Source organism: Scyliorhinus canicula, chromosome 15, assembly GCF_902713615.1.
Source record: "Scyliorhinus canicula chromosome 15, sScyCan1.1, whole genome shotgun sequence".
NCBI lineage: Eukaryota > Metazoa > Chordata > Chondrichthyes > Carcharhiniformes > Scyliorhinidae > Scyliorhinus > Scyliorhinus canicula.
In genome coordinates this window covers 75,264,480-75,285,536 of record NC_052160.1, presented here as the reverse complement: position 1 = coordinate 75,285,536, position 21,057 = coordinate 75,264,480, and the positions used below count along the sequence as shown (strand labels likewise).

At 54.8% G+C, this 21,057-nt stretch overlaps 1 protein-coding gene across 3 annotated transcripts in view; it reads left to right on the top strand.

The window, feature by feature from the left end:
• Positions 1–9,171, top strand: part of gsg1l (gsg1-like) — a 411,568-nt gene extending 402,397 nt beyond the window's left edge. For all 3 annotated transcript variants that reach the window (XM_038820952.1, XM_038820953.1, XM_038820951.1), the window contains one exon: positions 8,517–9,171. In XM_038820952.1, the coding sequence (XP_038676880.1) occupies positions 8,517–8,817 (301 nt within the window). In that variant the 3' untranslated portion in view covers positions 8,818–9,171. The remainder of the gene's footprint in view (positions 1–8,516) is intronic.
• The last annotated feature ends 11,886 nt before the right edge of the window (positions 9,172–21,057 follow it).

Genomic DNA, 21,057 nt, shown 5'->3' with positions numbered 1-21,057 from the left:
GCTCTGAGCTTCCATCCTAGCTCCCTAAAGGCCTGCCTGACATCCTTGTCCCCTTTCCTACCTATGTCGTTAGTGCCAATGTGGACTACGACTTGGGGCTGCTCCCCCTCCCCTTAAGGACCCGGAAAACACGATCCGAGACATCACGTACCCTTGCACCTGGGAGGCAACATACCAAACGTGAGTCTCTCTCGCTCCCACAAAATCTCCTATCTGTGCCCCTGACTATTGAGTCCCCAATTACTAATGTTCTACTCCTTTCCCCCCTTCCCTTCTGAGCAACAGGGACAGACTCCGTGCCAGAGGCCTGTACCCCATGGCTTACCCCTGGTAAGTCGTCCCCCCCACAAGTATCCAAAACGGTATACTTGTTACTCAGGGGAACGACCGCAGGGGGTCCCTGCACTGACTGCTTCTTCCCAGTCCCTCTTACAGTTACCCATCTATCTCCAGTCTTTGGTGTAACTATTTCCCTGAAGCTCCTATCTATGACCCCCTCTGCCTCCCGAATGATCCGAAGTTCATCCAGCTCAAGCTCCAGGTCCCTAACACGGTTTTTGAGGAGCTGGAGTTGGGTGCACTTCCCACAGATGAAATCAGCAGGGACACTGACGGCGTCCCTCACCTCAAACATTCTGCAGGAGGAGCATTGTACTGCCTTCCCTGACATCACCTCTAGATTTAAAAAATAACAAGAAAAAGAAAAAAAAAGGAAGAGCTTACCTGATATTACCTCAAACCCTGCTCCCGCTCAAAGGTAAGCAAATTTAAAGGCACTCACTCACCTTCACGACAGGCCCCTGCTCCCGCTTCCCAACCACCGTGGGGTGGGGGGGTTGGTTAGAGGAGGAGGTAGGGTGGGAAACACTCACAAAGTGTTTCGGGTTGAACTGTCACTTGCCAACAGCCTCTCCACAAACCACCTTCAACTTAGGCTGACCGCACTGCACGTATGCAAATTTCCCCAGAACAGCTGATCAGTAGCTCTGCTCTGCTGCCCTCTGCTGGATGATTGCCTTCACTCAAACTCCTCGGGTCCCCTTCGCAGATTCACCTTCAACTTAGGCTGACCGCACTGCACGTATGCAAATTTCCCCAGAACAGCTGATCAGTAGCTCTGCTCTGCTGCCCTCTGCTGGATGATTGCCTTCACTCAAACTCCTCGGGTCCCCTTCGCAGATTCACCTTCAACTTAGGCTGACCGCACTGCACGTATGCAAATTTCCCCAGAACAGCTGATCAGTAGCTCTGCTCTGCTGCCCTCTGCTGGATGATTGCCTTCACTCAAACTCCTCGGGTCCCCTTCGCAGATTCACCTTCAACTTAGGCTGACCGCACTGCACGTATGCAAATTTCCCCAGAACAGCTGATCAGTAGCTCTGCTCTGCTGCCCTCTGCTGGATGATTGCCTTCACTCAAACTCCTCGGGTCCCCTTCGCAGATTCACCTTCAACTTAGGCTGACCGCACTGCACGTATGCAAATTTCCCCAGAACAGCTGATCAGTAGCTCTGCTCTGCTGCCCTCTGCTGGATCCTCTTATGGAGAAGGACGGGTCCAGGAGCTGCCAGCCAAGTCGGGAGCGACACCCCGGATGTGGACTTCCTGGGGAAGGCAAAGAGACATTCATGGGGTGTGTTGTTAGTGGCGGTGCACAGTAGTGACCGGATGGAGTGTAGTGCATCGGAGAGGATCTCCTGCCAGCAGGAGGCCGGGATGTTCCTGGACCGTAGGGCCAGCCGGATGGCCCTCCATACTGTCCCGTTCTCCCTCTCTACCTGCCCGTTTCCCCGGGGGTTATAGCTTGTCATCCTGCTCGAGGCGATACCTCTGCTGAGCAGAAACTGACGCAGCTCATCGCTCATGAATGAGGATCCCCTGTCACTGTGGATGGAGGCAGGGAAACCGAACAAAGCGAAGATGGTGTTGCGGGCTTTGATGACGGTGGCAGACGTCATATCGGGGCATGGGATGGCGAAGGGGAATCTGGAGTACTCATCGACCAGACTGAAAAAGTCGGTGGAGGGGGGGTGGCCCTTTGAAATCCACGCTGAGCCGCTCAAAGGGGCGGGAGGCCTTCACCAAGTGTGCACGGTCCGGCTGGTAGAAGTGCGGCTTGCACTCACACAGACCTGGCAGTCCCTGGTGATTGTCCGTACTTCCTCAACTGAGTAGGGCAGATTGCGGGCCTTTATAAAATGGTACAACTGTTGGGGGGAGGGTTGGGGGGGGTTGGGGGGAGGAGAGGGTTGGGGGGGGGAGGGTTGGCGGGGAGGGGTGGGGGAGTGTTGGGGGGGGGGGTGGGGGGGAGGGTTGGGGGGGAGGGTTGGGGGGAGGGTTGGGGGGGTGGAAGGGCTCGGGGGGAAGGGTTGGGGGGAAGGAGGGAGATAGGGAGTGAGGGAGAGAGGGAGGGAGGGATGGAGAGAGGGAGAGAGGGAGGGAGAGAGGGAGAAAGGGAGGGAGAGAGAGGGAGGGAGGGGGAGAGGGAGAGAGGGAGGGAGAGAGAGAGGGAGAGAGGGAGGGAGTGAGAGAGGGAGAGAGGGAGAGAGAGAGGGAGAGAGGGAGAGGGAGAGAGGGAGGGAGAGAGGAAGAGAGGGAGGGAGAAAGGGAGGGAGAGAGAGGGAGGGAGGGGGAGAGGGAGAGAGGGAGGGAGAGAGAGAGGGAGAGAGGGAGGGAGTGAGAGAGGGAGAGAGGGAGAGAGAGAGGGAGAGAGGGAGAGGGAGAGAGGGAGGGAGAGAGGAAGAGAGGGAGGGAGAAAGGGAGGGAGAGAGGGAGGGAGGGAGAGAGGGAGGGAGGAAGGGAGAGGGAGGGAGGAAGGGAGAGGGAGAGAGGGAGGGAGGGAGAGAGGGAGAGAGGGAGAGAGTTAGGGAGAGAGGGAGGGAGGGAGGGAGAGAGGGAGAGAGGGAGGGAGGGAGAGAGGGAGAGAGGGAGGGAGAGAGGGTGGGAGGGAGAGAGGAAGGGAGGGAGAGAGGGAGAGAGGGAGGGAGGGAGAGGGAGGGAGGGAGAGAGGGAGGGAGGGAGGGAGTGACTCATCCAGCCTCGGTTACAAAATGTCAGCCGCCCTTCCACAATTGCTTCACAGCTCCAGGGTCCCAGGTTCGATTCCCGGCTGGGTCACTGTCTGTGTGGAGTCTGCACATCCTCCCCGTATGTGCGTGGGTTTCCTCCGGGTGCTCCGGTTTCCTCCCACAGTCCAAAGATGTGCGGGTTAGGTGGATTGGCCATGCTAAATTGCCCTTAGTGTCCAAAATTGCCCTTAGTGTTGGGTGGGGTTACTGGGTTATTGGGATAAGGTGGAGGTGTTGACCTTGGGTAGGATGCTCTTTCCAAGAGCCGGTGCAGACTCGATGGACCGAATGGCCTCCTTCTGCACTGTAAATTCTATGATATCTATGATGCCATGACGGTCACGAGGACACGACCGCTTGTTCCCCTGTGGCTTATGGCCACAGGACACTGACGCACCGGTGAGGAGGATGTAGTTAACTGCCAGTTGGATGCAGGAAGTGACCAGGGGTTAGGCTGGCCGCGTGTCAGCAGCGCGACCAGGCCACCGGGACACACAGGTATCCCGTGGCAGGCGGCTGCCGAGGTGTCCATTAACCTCCCTCTAACATGTCCCGTTTCTCTGCCCCCCACCACCCTTCTGTAGGTTAGCACAATGTCTGCGAACAGAACGGCTATGTTCTGCGCAGTGGTTGGGGCCGCTGCACTGCATTTGGAGATGCAGCAGCATCCACAGCCACAACCCGCAGTGGATGCAGGGCCAGCTGCAGCAGCAGAGGGAAGGGCCGAGGAGTTGCCAGTCGTCGAGCAGCATGGGGGGGAGGAGGAGGATGGGGGGGAGGAGAGAGTGAAGGTGCAGCCAGGGCGCCAGAGGCGATGGCCGAGGCCGAGGGTGTACCGTGCCCGGATCTCTTTCCTAACAATGACGGACATCACCTGCAGGAGGAGACTCCAGTTGAGCAGGGAGACGGTGACACACAGCTGTCACCTGGTGGCACACCTCGCCCCAGGTGGAACGGGAGGAGGACACGCAATCCCGGTTCCCATCAAGGTGACGGTCGCTCTGAACTTCTATGCAACCGGCTCCTTCCAGTCTCCGAGCGGGGACCTCTCCGGGATCTCCCAGTCATCGGTCCACAGGTGTATCCGGGATGTGACCGACGCCCTCTATGCCATCGCGGACCGCTACATCACCTTTCCCGAGGACCGAGCAAATCAAGATTCACGAGCTCGTGGATTTGCCAGCGTGGCTGGGATACCGATGGTGCAGGGGGTAATCGATTGTGTTCACATCGCCATGCGCCCGCCTGCAGGGGACAGGGAGGTCTTCACAAACAGGAGGGGGACATACTCCATGAATATCCAGGTGGTATGCGACCCCCACATGAGGATCATGAACGTGTGCGCAAGGCTCCCTGGGAGTGTGCATGACGCCTACATTCTGGCTCAGTTGTACATCTCTGCGATGTTTGAGGGACGTCCCCCCCCCGGCTGAGGAGCTGGTTGCTAGGCGACAGGGTTATCCGCTGAGGTCTTGGCTGATGACGCCTATATGGAGGCCTCAGACCAATGCGGAAACCTGATACAACGAGGCCCATGCAGCAACCAGGGGTGTGGTGGAGCGCTGCCTTGGCCTTCTGAAAATGAGATTCAGGTGCCTGGGCCGCTCCGGAGGGGCCCTGCAGTACCAGGCCGACAGGATTGCTCGCATTGTTGTGGTCTGCTGTGCGCTGCACAACATCGCGATGCAGAGGGGAGATGCACTGATGGAGGAGGCGGAGGGAGAAGCCACTGGCAGTGGTGCCAGCACAGAGGGGGAGGTGGAGGAGGGGGAGTAGGAGGAGGGTGAGGAGGTTGGTGGAGTGGCGGGCGCAGCACGCAGGCAGGAGCCGGGTGCTGGTGATGCTCAGGAGGCTGCATGGCAGACCCGGCGAGGACGGAGGGCAGCACGATTCACGCGTCGCGCGCGATGGCACCGCTGAAGACCAACACCAACACCTGCATCACCAGTCGCGCAGAGGGTCAACACACAACTCCCACCCCCCCCCCCCCCCCACCCCCCTGCACCCCACTCTGCTCCAGTTCTAAATCACCCTTACCACTGTGGCACAACGGTATGGCATGACATTGATGGCTGTGTCAGCGGGTGTGATCAGTGCCATGTGGAATGATGACAGCTCTGCGATGAGCTGTGAGCTCAGAATCGTCAGACTAAGTCTGACTCATGGCAATAGCTGAACCATCCATCTTGGTGGTCGCTGAGTTCGTCAGGGACATTCCATCACGTGCCCGCGTGGGCTAGCTGTGGGAGGGGGTGGGGGGGGGGGGGGGGGAAGGGACTACACACTCAGCACCGAAGTTTCACTGCTCATCAACCCCAGCGACACTCGGTCACCATCACGATCCCCGTGGCTCCGTAAAAAATCACAGTGTTACAAGTTAGGTGCAACAGTGAGTTTAATGGTTAACATAGTTTACAGATGCCCTAGCCCCTACAACTAATCTGTGCCCTTCACTCATGCCAACTTAGTCTGTGTCCCTCTTTGTTGCCTTACGGGCCCTACCACTACGTCTAAGTGATTCCCCAGATGATAGAGCAGGAGTGGAGGAGGACTGCTGCGAATCGCCCCCTTTGACATGTCTCCCCGTCGGCACTCCTTTCCTGAGGCGACCCGGCCTTGATGGGCCAGGCTACTCTGCGGGCGTCTCGGATGACGTGGTGCCACCCTGCTTTGCCCGCTGCCCACCCGATGCACCAGGGATGGGATGGGGGAGGCCGAGCGTTCAGGGACGTCCCGTGATGGGGTTAATGGGACGGGCCCCAGAACCTCTTCCTCCCTCGGGGAGCCTGGTGGCCCCCGGGCCTCACTGTGGGACGGAGGTGCGAGCGAGGGAGGTGCCCCGTCGCCCCAACGGCACCTGGCGCTGCCAGTCCTGGAGGCCTGCAACGGTCTCCACCAGGGTCCGAAGGTTTGCAGAGACGGAGTCCAGGGAGTGAGACATTCCCGCCAGGGACTGTGCGACCTCAACCTGTGAGTGCACGACGCCATCCGGCACATGTGTCAGGCGGTCGATGTTCTCCGCGACTGACTGCTGGGACTGTGCGATGAACTGCTGCGACTGGGCCATGGCCTGCTGCGACTGGGCCATGGCCTGCTGCGACTGGGCCATGGCCTGCTGCGACTGGGCCATGGCCTGCTGGGACTGTGCCATGGCCTGGTGAGACTCGGCCAGGGCCCGCAGCGCGCCGGCAATATCATGTTGGCTCTGGCGCAATGCTGCCTGTGAGAGGGCCATGGATGACGCGTGCACATTAAGCCCAACGTCTTGCAGAACCTGACCCATGGCCGAAACCGTTTCACCCACTGCCTCGACCGCGGATGCCACCCGTGCGGTGTCGGCCTGGGTGGCTGCCATGAGCGGCACGACTCCCTGCTCCTGGACGCGGTTCGACTCCTCTAACTGCGACTGCAGCTGCTTTCAGCTTTCAGACAGCCCTCATCCCGTCATTGTGTCCCTGGGTTTGCAAATGCATCGGCTGTGCGGGTGGGTCAAGCATATCAGGAACCCGGAAAACGTCTGGGAGCCAGCTGGATGCTAGGCCTGGCCTGCCTTCCGACAGTCCGGGTCCTCGGCTGCTCCGACCTCCACCTGCTGTACCTGCTCAGCTGTGTAGTGCGAACCAGACAGTGACCCAGGAGCCTCATCACTACATTGGTGAACCGAGGTGAGTGTCTCTGGGATGCTGGATTGTGTTGGAGACAGCGATGACGCAAGCTGGAGGTCCTCGTCTGGAGACATATTGACGAGGTCATGGCTCCAATGATGAGTGGCCACAGGGCGTTGTCGGGCCATGTCTCCCTCTCCCTGTGTCAGCGTCCTCTGCGCCTCCTGCTCCACAGATTCGGTTTGGGAGGATCCAACTCCTGTGTGTCCTCCTGGCACCCTCTGGCGTGCGGCCCTGGGTGCTGTGGGGCTGGCAGTGGCAGATGCTGGTCTCTGCCTTGATGTAGATGGCGCTGGTCGTTCGGCTGCGCGTCCTAGGGAAGAGAATGAAACGGGGTTATTTAGAAACGCTCGGCCGGGCGTAGGGCAGTCCATTGTGCAGAGTGTGAAGGGACAGAGGATGGGGGGTGGTTGTTATGCAGGGTTGTCTCACTTGGTTCTGCACCTCCAACCTCGCATTGCGCGACCTCCCGGGTGGAAGACCCCCCAGCAAGGTCCAGTGCCCTTTGTTCAAACGTGGTCAGGGGGTGGTATATGGGCGAACCCCCTCCGGTCCTGTTGCGCTCCCGGTTATTGTGAGCAGTCTTGTCCTGTTTGGGGGGGCGGAGGGGGCATAGAAAGATCATCAATTTGGCAGGTATCATCAGGGCGTTCACATATTGGCAAAGGTTTGGGGGGTAAAGTTGTAACAAAACCATTGCACCTCTCCAGGGGGGGTCGCAGCACTCATGTGGGTCTGTGCTAACTTTGTAAACCACCCTCCACTCACTCTCGCCCACCCCCCCCCCCCCCCCCGCCCTCCCGCTCCCCCTCGTGCCGGGGGGGGGGGGGGGGGGGGGGGAGGAGGGTGATAAGGGACTTGGGCAGGGGGGTTTGTTGTGACCCGGGGGCACCCTCTTGGCACTTACCCTGGCAGCCCTGATGAGGTTGTGCAGCTTTTTCCTGCATTGCTCCCCAGACCAAGGGGTGTGGCCCACAGCACTCACTGCCGTGCCCACCTCGCGCTAGGCCTGTCGCACAACACTGGCAGGGTGGCGATGCCCTCTTCTGGGGCAGATGATGCTCCTCCTACGTTCATCCTCATCGAGGAGGGTCTCCATGTCTGCCTTCTCGAATCGTGGGGCGGACCTCCGTGGCTCGACCATCCTCGCCGCTTCGTCCGTTCTTCTGGCCGCTGGCGCGTTTTTAATATGTGGAGCGACGTCATTGTGGCGTCATTCGGGCGTCGCAGCCTTTTCGTGTCATTTGACGCGTGACACTTGCGGCCCCGTTCCTAGCCCATTTCCGGGGCGTGAAAAGCTCGGGAGCGGGGCCGTATCGGGCCATCGTGAAACTCGGCCGATTTCACGATGGCCCTCCCGATTTTAATCGGGAGCTGAGAATACCGCCAGATATGTTTCTCATCCCTATTCTCCTGCCTTCTCCCCATAACCCCTGATCCCCTTATTGATCAAAAACCCATCTCTCTCTGTTTTAAAGACACTCTGTGATTTGGCCTCCACAGCCTTCTGCGGCAAAGAGTTCCACAGATTCACCACCCTCTGGCTGAAGAAATTCATAAATTTTAGCAAAAGGTTTACTGTGAAATAGCAGAAGATGCAACAATCTATGTCTGATATGACTTGAGGTTAACTGATACAGAATTGAAGAGTTAAGTGGAAAAGTGTTCCCTTCTCCAAAACTGATGTGTTTCATCTCACCATGTTCAAAATGACTTCCAAAAGCATGAAGGGTTTGCTGTAGTAAACATGCCCTGTCTAACTCTTCCTCCTTGTCTCTCCACAGTCTTGCATGGGGCTCGTTTACTTGTTGCATGGCAGCTTCTGTCACCACACTGAACTCATACACTAAAACTGTCGTCGAGTTTCGCCACAAACGGAAACTCTATGAGCAAAGTCTCAGAGAAGAGCAGATGTTCGTCGATCGTGAGGCCGTCAACTATTTCAGAGAAAGATCAATCCAGTCAGTATCCAATTCGGTAGAAGTCTTTGCAGACCCTACCACAAGCACAATGAAATCACTGATGCCAGAAACATCATTGGACTTGAGTGAAATCCCAGAGGCATTAGGAGATGACCAATGTTGAAGCAGCAGTTATTGAGTTCCATCTGACCTTGACGCCAGGATGGGGCAATGTAAACACCTTGTTCCACGTGTACACTGAACCAGCTGAAAGATCAGCCTGAACTATCCCTTTTGTCAGTGTATGCAGCTGTATTGATGTTTAAAATTATTTGTTGATTGGGAAATCATGAAACAATGTCAGTGTACAAAATGCTTACACCTGCTAACATTTAGATTTTTAATAAGGCTTCTGTAAGATGTCATTCGAATGTTGTACTATTTACATTACTTTCAACCAAACATATTAATGTAAATTCCAGATTTTAACATTCCTTTATGTTTAACACACACCAATATTTTAATGTTGATCCTTAAATAAACATCCAACTTTCTTTATGCTCATAGTTGAATTGTTGATTAAATTCTGTAGGTTTTCATCATTTTATTTGTGTCTTGTTCGAAGTAGCTATTCCAGCTGCTTAATAATTATTTGCAATAATTCATTGTTCCTGAATAATATTTTCTCAGAGCATTTTAATACTGAGCATGTTCAAACAGAGATGAGGAGCAATTTCTTCAGCCAGAGGGCAGTGAATCTGTGGAACTCTTAGCCGCAGAAGGCTGTGGAGGGGGATCGGGGTTATGGGGAGAAGGCAGGAGAATGGATATGAGAAAAATATCAGCCATGATTGAATGGCGGAGCAGACTCAATGGGCTGGAAGGCCTAATTCTGTTCCTATGTCTTATGGTCTTATGGTGTATAATGGAGTATGACATCGGAGCATAATGACCAAACGCAAGTCCTGTGAAAAATCATACTATAGGATTCTGGAAAAGAAAGTGAAACAGCCTCCAAAGAAATTTCCAGCCACAATCAGCTTGGAAGATCGGTCACAAATTGGTAAGTTAAATCGCAACCTGTCGGTACTTCACCTCAAACAAATAATCCTTTGAACTACTTCCATTTATGCCCAGTTTATGAATACTCGGTATATTCACACCCTGGGGGAATAGCACCCTGTCTATTCACACCTGGTCCATTCACAACCGGTCCATTCACACCAGGTATGTTCACACCCGGTATATTCACACCCGGGCCATTCACACCCGGTCCATTCACACCCGGGCCATTCACACCCGGTCCATTCACACCCGGTCCATTCACATCCGGTCCATTCACATCCGGGCCATTCACACCCGGGCCATTCACACCCGGGCCATTCACACCCGGGCCATTCACACCCGGGCCATTCACACCCGGACCATTCACATCCGGTCCATTCACACCCGGGCCATTCACACCCGGGCCATTCACACCCGGGCCATTCACACCCGGCACATTCACACCCGGGCCATTCACACCCGGCACATTCACACCCGGGCCATTCACACCCGGCACATTCACACCCGGGCCATTCATACCCGGGCCATTCACACCCGGTATATTCACACCCAGGCCATTCACACCCGGGCCATTCACACTCAGGCCATTCACACCCGGGCCATTCATACCTGGCGCATTCACACCCAGCTCATTTACACTAGGTTCATTCACACCAGGTATGTTCACACCCGGTATATTCACACATGTGTATTTGCACCAGGCCAATTCACATCTGGTCCATTCACACCCAGTCCATTTACACCCAGTCTATTCACACCCGGTCCATTCACACCCAGTCCATTTTCACCTGGCGCATTCACACCCGGTCCATTCACAACCAGTCGACTGACACCAGATAATTCACACCGGTCCATTCGCAACTCGTCTACTCAACCGGCCCATTTACACCCGGTTCATTCACACCGGACTGTTCACACCCGCTCATTTTACACCCGGTCTATTCACAATCGGGCCATTTACATCCGGTATATTCACACCCGGTCCGTTCACACCCAGCCCATTTACACCAGGCCTATTCACACCCGGACCATTCACACCCGGTCCGTTCACACCCAGTCCATTTACACTAGTCCATTCACACCCGGACCATTCGCACCCGGTCCATTCACACCCGGTCCATTCACACCCAGTCCATTTACACCAGGCCTATTCACACCCGGACCATTCGCACCCGGTCCATTCACACCCGGTCCATTCACACCCAGTCCATTTACACTAGTCCATTCACACCCGGACCATTCGCACCCGGTCCATTCACACCCGGTCCATTTACACTAGTCCATTCACACCCGGACCATTCGCACCCGGTCCATTCACACCTAGTCAATTTGCACCCGGTCTATTCACACCCGGTCCATTTACACCTGACCACTTCATAACAGATCCATTTACACACGGTCCATTTACACCCAGGGTATTTACACCCGGTCCATGCTCACCCATCTTTCACATCCTCGTCTATTCACACCCGGCCCATTCACAAACTGGGCCATTCACACCCGGTCTATTCACACCCTGCCCATTTCCACCCGGTCTATTCACGTCTCGGCCATTCACACCCGGCCCATTCACAACCTGGGCCATTCATACCCGGTCCAATTACACCCGGCTCATTCCCATGTGTTCCATTCACACCCAGTCCATTTACAGCAGCCCCATTTACACCTGGCCGATTTACACCCAGCCCATTCACACCCGGTCCATTTATACCCTTCTCATTCACATGTGGTCCATTTACACCTGGTCCATTTACACTCGGTCTATTCACACCCGGTCCATTCACACCTGGTCCATTTACACCTGGTCCATTTACACTCGGTCTATTCACACCCGGTCCATTCACACCTGGTCCATTTACACCTGGTCCATTTACACTCGGTCTATTCACACCCGGTCCACTCACACCTGGTCTATTCACACTTGGCTCATTTACACCCAACCCATTCACACATGGTCCATTCACACCTGCCCCATTTACACCAGGCTCATTCATACCCAGTCCATTCACACCTGGTCCATTCACACCAGGCCCATTTACACCCGGTCCATTCACATCCAGTCTATTCACACCCGGTCAATAAACACCCCATCCATTTGCAATCGGGCCATTTACAACCGTCCCATTCACACCTGGTATATTCACACCCAGTCCATTTACACCTGGTCAATAAACACCCGCTCCATTTACATTTGGCCCATTTACACCCAGTCCATTTACACCCGGACCATTCGCACCCGGCCCATTTACAACCGCCCCATTCACACCTAGTCCATTCAAACCCGGCCCATTCACACCCGGTCCATTCACACCTAGTCCATTTACACCCGGACCATTCGCATCCGGTCCATTCAAACCCGGCCCATTCACACCCGGTCCATTCAAACCCGACCCATTCACACCCGGCCTATTCACACCTGGTCCATTTTCACCCGATCCATTTATAGGCGATCCATTCACACCCTCTCCATTCACACCCGGCTGATTTACACCCGGCTCATTCACACCCGGGCTATTCACAGCTGACTCATTTATACCCACCCCAGTAACACCGGTTCGATTCACACCCGCCCCATTTACACCCGGCTCATTCACACCCTGTCCATTTAAACATGGCTCATTTACACCCGGCTCATTCACACCCTGTCCATTTAAACCCGCCCCATTTACACCCGGCTCATTCACACCCCGTCCACTCATATCCGGCTCATTTACACCCATCACATTCACACCCGGACCATTTTTTCACCCGGTTCATTCACACCTTGTCATTGTACACCTGGTCCATTCACACCCGGTCCAATTACACCCGGCTCATTGCCAAGTGTTCCATTCACACCTGGTACATTCACACCTGGTCCATTCACACCTGGTCCATTCACACCTGGTCCATTCACACCCGGCCCATTTATACCCGGTCCATTCACACCCGGCCCATTTATACCCGGCCCATTCACACCCGGTCCAGTCACACCTGGTCCATTCACACCCGGCCCATTCACACCCGGTCCATTCACACCCGGCCCATTCACACCTGGTCCATTCACACCCGGCCCATTCACACCTGGTCCATTCACACCCGGCCCATTATACCCGGCCCACTCACACCCGGTCCATTCACACCTGGTCCATTCACACCCGGCCCATTTAGACCCGGCTCATTCACACCCAGCTTATTCACATCCGGCCCATTTACATCTGGCCCATTCACACTCGGCCCATGTTCATTCACCTCATTCACATCTGGACTAATCTGTGATTTGCTGTTATTATCCTAGAACAATTTCATCATCCTTCACCCATATGAATTTGATTTATGCATAGCTTCGGGCAAAAGACAAAAATGCTACTGTATACAATTAATGATACAGCAGATTAGTGTTCGATGTTAAGATGTTAGTTTGATTGAGGAATGAAATAGGATTCAATACATGTTGCAACTGGAAGAAAGATTTTTTTCAATCTAGTCTAAACGCTGAACGTCTCAAATCCATGGCACAGACTATCCATGATCCTCGTTGAAACTAGATAATCAGACTGCCAGAAAAGTAACAACAGATCTGGTGTTGGGAAAAGTGAATGGTGACCTTGACTGGGACTGAGCGGGCTGGTGGGAATTCTAGTCTGATTGTAGGGTGTGATACGCGTAACTGGTAAGTGTAAGCTATATTTTAAGTTATTTTGATCCTATGTTAATAATAAAGTTTGTTTTAATATACCATATCCCTATTTGTGTGTGTAATGACTCCTGGAATGAAGTATCCTTTCCTCACAGTCTTACAAATATTGGAGTTTCTGTCTGGTATCCTAGATTTTAGATTTACATTTTTATTTACTGTCACGTGTACTGAGGTACAGTGATAAGAATTGTTCTGCGTACAGTCCAGGAAGATCATTCCATACAGGATAAACACAAACATATGATAAATAGACAAGGTAAATACATGGACAAAGACATCAGGTGAAGTGTACAGAGTACAGTGCTACAACAGCAGAGAAGATGTGTGAAGTGATCAGTTCAGTCAGCAGCACAGGGCAGCACGGTAGCATTGTGGATAGCACAATGGCTTCACAGCTCCAGGGTCCCAGGTTCGATTCCGGCTTGGGTCACTGTCTGTGCGGAGCCTGCGCATCCTCCCCGTGTGTGCATGGGTTTCCTCCGGGTGCTCCAGTTTTCTCCCACAGTCCAAAGATGTGCAGGTTAGGTGGATTGGCCATGATAAATTGCCCTTAGTGTCCAAAATTGCCCTTAGTGTTGGGTGGGTTTACTGGGTTATTGGGATGGGGTGGAGGTGTTGAACTTGGGTGGGGTGCTCTTTCAAGAGCCGGTGCAGACTCGATGGGCCGAAATGGCCTCCTTCTGCACTGTAAATTCTTATGATCACAGTCCATAAGAGTCGTTCAGGAGTCTGGTAACAGTGGGGAAGAAGCTGTTTTTGAATCTGTTAGTGCATGTTGTCAGACTTTTGTTCGAGGACACTGTAGACATTTTGTAACAAAATTGGGGGCTCCTTTACGGGATTTAGAAGTATAATTCCTTGTTTAAGGTTGGACTGTTTGTTGTTGTGGAAACTGGTGTTTTCTTTCAGGTTTGAAGTTTTAAATAGGGGGTGACTTACAAAACGGATCTTTCAGTTGCAAATAATTTCCTGAGTTTGGAAGAGGTCACTAGGGCTGGTTTACAAAGAGTTATTAAAATGAGCTTTTGGGTTTGACGGTCAAGCTGCAGTTAACTTTACCTGAAGGGGTGAGGAGGATGGAGACAATACAAGCAATATCTCAGCATTTACATTTGCTGGAAACATAGCCTGAATCATTGGAATTAGCTGGAATTCTATTACAAATGGAACAAGTAGAAATACAGGAAAAAGATAATCAGTAAGAAATGGAACTCAAGAAAAGAGAGAGTGGCTTTGGTGGAAGTAAAGGAAAGAAAGGAGGAAGCTTGAGGTGGAAATGCTGGATTGACAAAGGAAGAAAGGGATAAGGGAAAAGAGAGATTGACAATGGAAGAGGCATAGGAAAAAGAATTTGAACTTAAACAACTGGCTGATAATGGCAGATGATTTTGAATTTGTTCACAAGCAAGGTCGAATTTTCAATTTCAGTTTCAATCTGTGAAGGATAGAACATAGAACATAGAACGATACAGCGCAATACAGGCCCTTCGGCCCTCGATGTTGCACCGACATGGAAAAAAACTAAAGGCCATCTAATCTACACTATGCCCTTATCATCCCTATGCTTATCCAATAAACTTTTAAATGCCCTCAATGTTGGCGAGTTCACTACTGTTGCAGGTAGGGCATTCCACGGCCTCACCACTCTTTGCGTAAAAAAACCCACCTCTGACCTCTGTCCTATATCTATTACCCCTCAATTTAAGGCTATGTCCCCCTCGTGCTAGCCACCTCCATCCGCGGAGAAGGCTCTCGCTGTCCACCCTATTAACCTCTGATCATTTTGTATGCCTCTATTAAGTCACCTCTTAACCTTCTTCTCTCTAATGAAAACAACCTCAAGTCCATCAGCCTTTCCTCATAAGATTTTCCCTCCATACCAGGCAACATCCTGGTAAATCTCCTCTGCACCCGTTCCAAAGCTTCCACGTCCTTCCTATAATGAGGCGACCAGAAACTGGGAAAATGAGAAATCCACAGGTGGGAAACGCAAAGGAAGTCTAGTTGGAAATATTAAGGAGAGTTTCACTCTGCACATACAGTAAACGCCGTCAGCATATCATTGAATTGCTAATGTTGTCCCCTTGTTTAAGAAGGGTAGCAGGGATAATCCAGGTAATTATAGACCGGTGACCTGACGTCAGTGGTAGGGAAGCTGCTGGAGAAGATACTGAGGGATAGGATCTATTCCCATTTGGAAGAAAATGGGCTTATCAGCGATAGACAATATGGAAGGGAAGGTCATGTCTTACCAACTTAATAGAATTCTTTGAGGAAGTGACAAAGTTGATTGATGAGGGAAGGGCTGTAGATGTCATATACATGGACTTCAGTAAGGCATTTGATAAGGTTCCCCATGGTAGGCTGATGGAGAAAATGAAGTCTCATGGGGTCCAGGGTGTACTAGCTAGATGGGTAAAGAACTGGGTGGGCAACAGGAGAAGAGTAGTTGTGGAAAGGAGTTTCTCAAAATGGAGAATTGTGACCAGTGTTCCACAGGGATCCGTGCTCGGACCACTGTGTTTGTGATATACATAAATGATCTAGAGGAGGTATAGGTGGTCTGATGAGCAAGTTTGCAGGTGACACTAAGATGGTGGAGAGTAGCAGATATTGAAGGGGGACTGTCAGAGAATACAGCGAAATAATAGATTGGAGAGTTGGGCGGGAGAATAGCAGATGGAGTTCAATCTGGGAAAATGCGAGGTGATGCATTTTGGAAGATCCAATTCAAGAGCGAACTATACGGTAAATGAAAAGGGTCTGGAGAAAATTGATGCACAGGAGAGATCTGGGTGTCAGATCCATTGTACCCCTGAAGGTGGCTGTGCAGGTCGATAGAGTGGTCAAGAAGGCATACTTCGTCGGAAGGGGTATTGAGTACAAGAGTTGGCAGGCCATGTTACAGTGCATAAGACTTTGGTTCGGCCACATTTGGAATACTGCGTGCAGTTCTGGTCGCCACATTACCAAAGGATGTGGATGCTTTGGAGAAGGTGCAGAGGAAGTTCACCAGGATGTTGCCTGGCATGGAGGGCACTAGCTATGCAGAGAGGTTGAGTAGATTAGGATTATTTTCATTAGAAAGACGGAGGTTAAGGGTGGACCTCATTGAGGTCTACAAAATCATGAGAGGTATAGACAGGGTGGATAGCAACAAGCTTTTTCCCAGTGTGGGGGACTCATTACTCGGGGTCACGAGTTCAAGGTGAGAGGGGAAAGGTTTAAGGGAGATATGCGTGGAAAGTTCTTTGTGCAGAGGGTGGTGGGTGCCTGGATGCATTGCCGGCGGACGGGGTAGACATGGGCACGATAGCGTCATTTAAGATGTAATCTACGCAGATACATGAATGGGCTGGGAGCAGAGGGATGCAGATCCTTAGAAAATAGGCGACAGTTGTAGATTGGCACAGGCTGGGAGGGCGTTAAGGGCCTGTTCCTGTGCTGTAATTTCTTTTTGTTCTCTTTGTGTTAGCGGGTTCTGACCCGGTATTATCCTGGGCCTCCATGATTCTTCACCTACCACTGGGGGGAATTCCCAATGGAATCACTTGTGCTTTTAGAAATTGTGAAACAGAACACCGTGGCTGATAAGGGAGAGAGGAGTTGGACATGGAGAGGACGCGACTGTGGGCTGCTGGTCCTGACACTGGCCAGGCTTGCTGGGGGGAGGGGGAGCACGGTCAGGGAGGACGGGCTGTGAGCCGGGGATCACGGGACTGGGGTGGTGCCCAGGGCACGCACTCTTGCTGTGCACCCCACTTACCACCCACTTTGGCCCTGGTTCTGCCACAGTAACCCTGGTCATCTGGGTACCTCCACCCCACCCCACCCGCACCCACCTTCTGCCATACTACCACCCCTCAACCTGCGGTGGGGCATCATACGGTGTGCAAAGGACAATACCCACAGAATCAACTACAGGGGGGCACCAGGAGGGGGCCGCGGAATGTACCGCTGGCATGGGTAGTGCCAGCCGATGGTATCCCTGGCAGCAGGGACAGGCCCCAGGCCAGCGGCCCTCACCGTGCCGGGCACCGATAGGTCCCGGGGTGCGGGAGGAGCGGGAGAGGGTGAATATGCAGGGACAAAATCAGCAATGCCAACCCATTGGCACTGTGTAGCCTATGGATCTGGTTGGGCACGGGGGGGGGGGGGGGGGGGCACCATGTTAACATGTCGGCCTTTCACCCCCTGCAGACAATGGATATTGGAAGATAGCTAGCAATTGTGGCCTTTCTCCTCGTCTCCGCAGCCCTGGGGGATGCCCTGCGACTGTATGAGCTGGAGCTGCTCGAGGAGGAGGAAGCTGCAGCAGCGGAGTGTGCCCCAGAGGAACAGGAGGCAGCTGCTGAGGATGGAGCCCCAGCAGCCCAACAGTTTGAGGAGGAGGAGGAGGTGAATAGGAGGCATCACATGAGGCCTGGTGTCTACCAGCAGTGCCTGTCATTCGAGGACCTGCTGCCGAAAATTCTGGTTGAGCAGGGAGACAGTGTGACATATCTGCCAGATCATGGCACACCTGGCCCCACTGGGGAAGGGGGAGGGCACCCGCTCCCAGTGGCTGTCAAGGTGACGGTCACCCTGAACCTCTACGCCAAGGGTTTGTTCCAGGCGCCGAGTGGGGACCTGTCTGGGATCTCACAGATCTTGGTGCACATCTATGCCATCACGGAGGCCTTGTCTGCCCAGTTGGCACAATTCATCCATTTCAATGTGGATCGAGCCCACAAGGATGCTCAGGCAGTGGGGTTCGCCACCGTTGCCAAGATGCCCCAGGTCCAGGAAACTGAGAGGGTCACCTGCATCGTGCTGGCCTGCTGTGTCCTCCACAACATCGCGCAGCATAGTGGAGGTGCTGGAGGAGGAGGATGAACACCAGTCCTTGTTCGACAAGCAGGATGCAGGGGAGGGCGAGGATGGGTAAGACATGGGACCGAGCCAAGCACGAGAGGCTGCACAACATGTGCACCAGGGCCAACGCATACAGGATGCTCTGATTGCCTCCAGGTTCACCAAATAGGGGCGGGGGGGTGGGGGAGTGACGAGGGGCATGGACACCGCATTCCATCCCCACATACCCCATACCACACCCCCAGCCTGTCTTGTGGCTTCCTTGTGGTGCACTTGACAAAGGAAGGATCAGACGTGGAGATAACTTCAACACGTTTATTAAACTATATACACTTCTATAACTTGGGTTCGCCACTACTGTTAATCCTACTATAGCAACTCAGACTGACTAACCAGAGTGCTACAATCCACGTGGTGGGAGTGATATCAAATCAACCCTGTATCTGTACTCACTGACTGTCTCCACTGGAAAGAGGCAGATCATGGGCGCGATTCTCCGCACTCACGCCGGTTCGGAGAATAGCGGGCCGCGCAAATTTTGACGGCGACGCAGGTCCGACGCCCTCCCGCTATTCTCCGAACCCCGCACAAACTATACTTCGGGATTCCCGGCAAAGGCCTCGAAAGCGCCCCCGACACGACCAGAATGGCTACTTATTGGTCCCCCGCTATTCTCGAATGGGCCGAAGTCCCGACGTCATCACGCACTGTTTTCACGCCGGCCAACACACCTGCTTTTGAAGTTCATCAACCAGTCGTGCTGACTGACGAGAGCTTCGAGTAGGTGAGCGCGCCGCTCAGCGCACAGCTCAGCGCACTGCTGGAGTCTGGCCACAACAGGGAAGGCATCCCTGAGAACGGGAGGGGGGTCCAGAGCGGGGTGGGGAGTGGGGGACACTGAGAGGGGGAGTGGGGGAGACGGAGGGGGGGGGAGTGGGGGATACGGAGGGGAAGTGGGGGAGACGGAGCAGGGAGTGGGGGAGACGAGGGGGGGAGTGGGGGACACTGAGGGGGGAGTGGGGGAGACGGAGGGGGGAGTGGGGAGACGGAGCAGGGAGTGGGGGAGACGAGGGGGGGAGTGGGGGACACTGAGGGGGGAGTGGGGGAGACGGAGGGGGGAGTGGGGGAGACGGGGGGGGAGTGGGGGAGACGAGGGGGGAGTGGGGGAGATGGAGGGGGGGAGTGGGGGAGATGGAAGGGGGGAGTGGGGAGACGGAGGGGGGAGTGGGGGACACTGAGGGGGGAGGGGGGGACACTGAGGGGGGAGTGGGGGAGACGGAGGGGGGAGTGGGGGGAGACGGAGGGGGGAGTGGAGGAGACGGAGAGGGGAGTGGGGGAGACAAGGGGGGGAGTGGGGGAGACGGAGGGGGGGGAGTGGGGGACACTGAGGGGGGAATGGGGACACTGAGGGGGGAGTGGGGGACACTGAGGGGGGAGTGGGGGAGATGGAGGGGGGAGTGGGGGAGACGAGGGGGAGTAGGGGAGACGGAGGGGGGAGTGGGGGACACTGAGGGGGGAGTGGGGGACACTGAGGGGGGAGTGGGGGATACGAGGGGGGGAGTGGAGGTGGGGGGGAGGGTAGGGATCCTGAGGATCATGAACGTCTGTGCAAGGTTCCCAGGGAGTGTGCATGACTCCTACATACTGGCGCAGTCGTTCATCCCTGCGATGTTTGAGGGACGTCCCCCCCGGCTGAGGGGCTGGTTGCTAGGCGACAGGGGTTATCCGCTGAGGTCTTGGCTGATGACGCCTACACGGAGGCCTCAGACCAATGCGGAACCCGATACAACGAGGCCCATGCAGCAACCAGGGGTGTGGTGGAGCGCTGCCTTGGCCGCCTGAAGATGAGATTCAGGTGCCTGGACCGCTCCGGAGGGGCCCTGCAGTACCAACCCGACAGGGCCGCTCGCATTGTTGTGGTCTGCTGACCTGCTGCAGGAGGCGGAGCGAGAAGCAAGTGGCAGTGGTGCCAGCACAGAGGAGGAGGAGGAGGAGGAGGAGGAGGAGAGGGAGGAGGAGGAGGAGGCTGGCGGAGTGGCGGGCGCAGCACGCAGACACGACCCTGGTGCTGGTGATGTCCAGGAGGCGGCACAACGGACCCGGCGAGGATGGCGGGCACGCGACACCTTGGGGGCAGCACGGTTCACACGTCGTATGCGACGTCCCCACTGAACACCTCCGCCAGTCCGGGCCCTCGGCTGCTCAGACCTCCACCTGCTGTATCTGCTCAGCTGTGATGTGCGACCCAGACTGTGACCCAGGAACCTCATCACTAAATAGCCCAGCTGGGGTGAGTGTCTCTGGGATGGTGGATGGTGTGCGAGATAGCTGTGACGCAAGCTCGAGGTCGTCTTGGGTTGACGCCTCCTCTATGTCATCGGCACGCTGAGAGGCCGCAGGGCGTTCGCGGGCCATTTCTCTCTCTTGCTCTGTCGCCGCCCTCTGGGCGTCCTGCTCCACAGATTCGGTTGGGGAGGAAGGGACTCCCCGCTGATCGGGCACCCTCTGTTGTGCTGCCCTGGGTGAGGTGGGGGCAGATGCCTGTGTCTGCCTGGAGGCAGACGGCCCTGGTCGTTCGGCATCACGTCCTAGGGAAGAGAATGAAACGGGTTATTTAGATTCGCTCGGCCGGGCGCTGGACGGTCCCAGTGGGCAGGGTGTGTGAAGGGACAGAGGACGGGGGAGGTGTTCCAGTGGGCAGGGTGTGTGAAGGGACAGAGGATGGGGGAGGTGTCCAAGTGGGCAGGGTGTGAAGGGACAGAGGATGGGGGAGGTGTCCAAGTGGGCAGGGTGTGTGAAGGGACAGAGGATGGGGGAGGTGTCCAA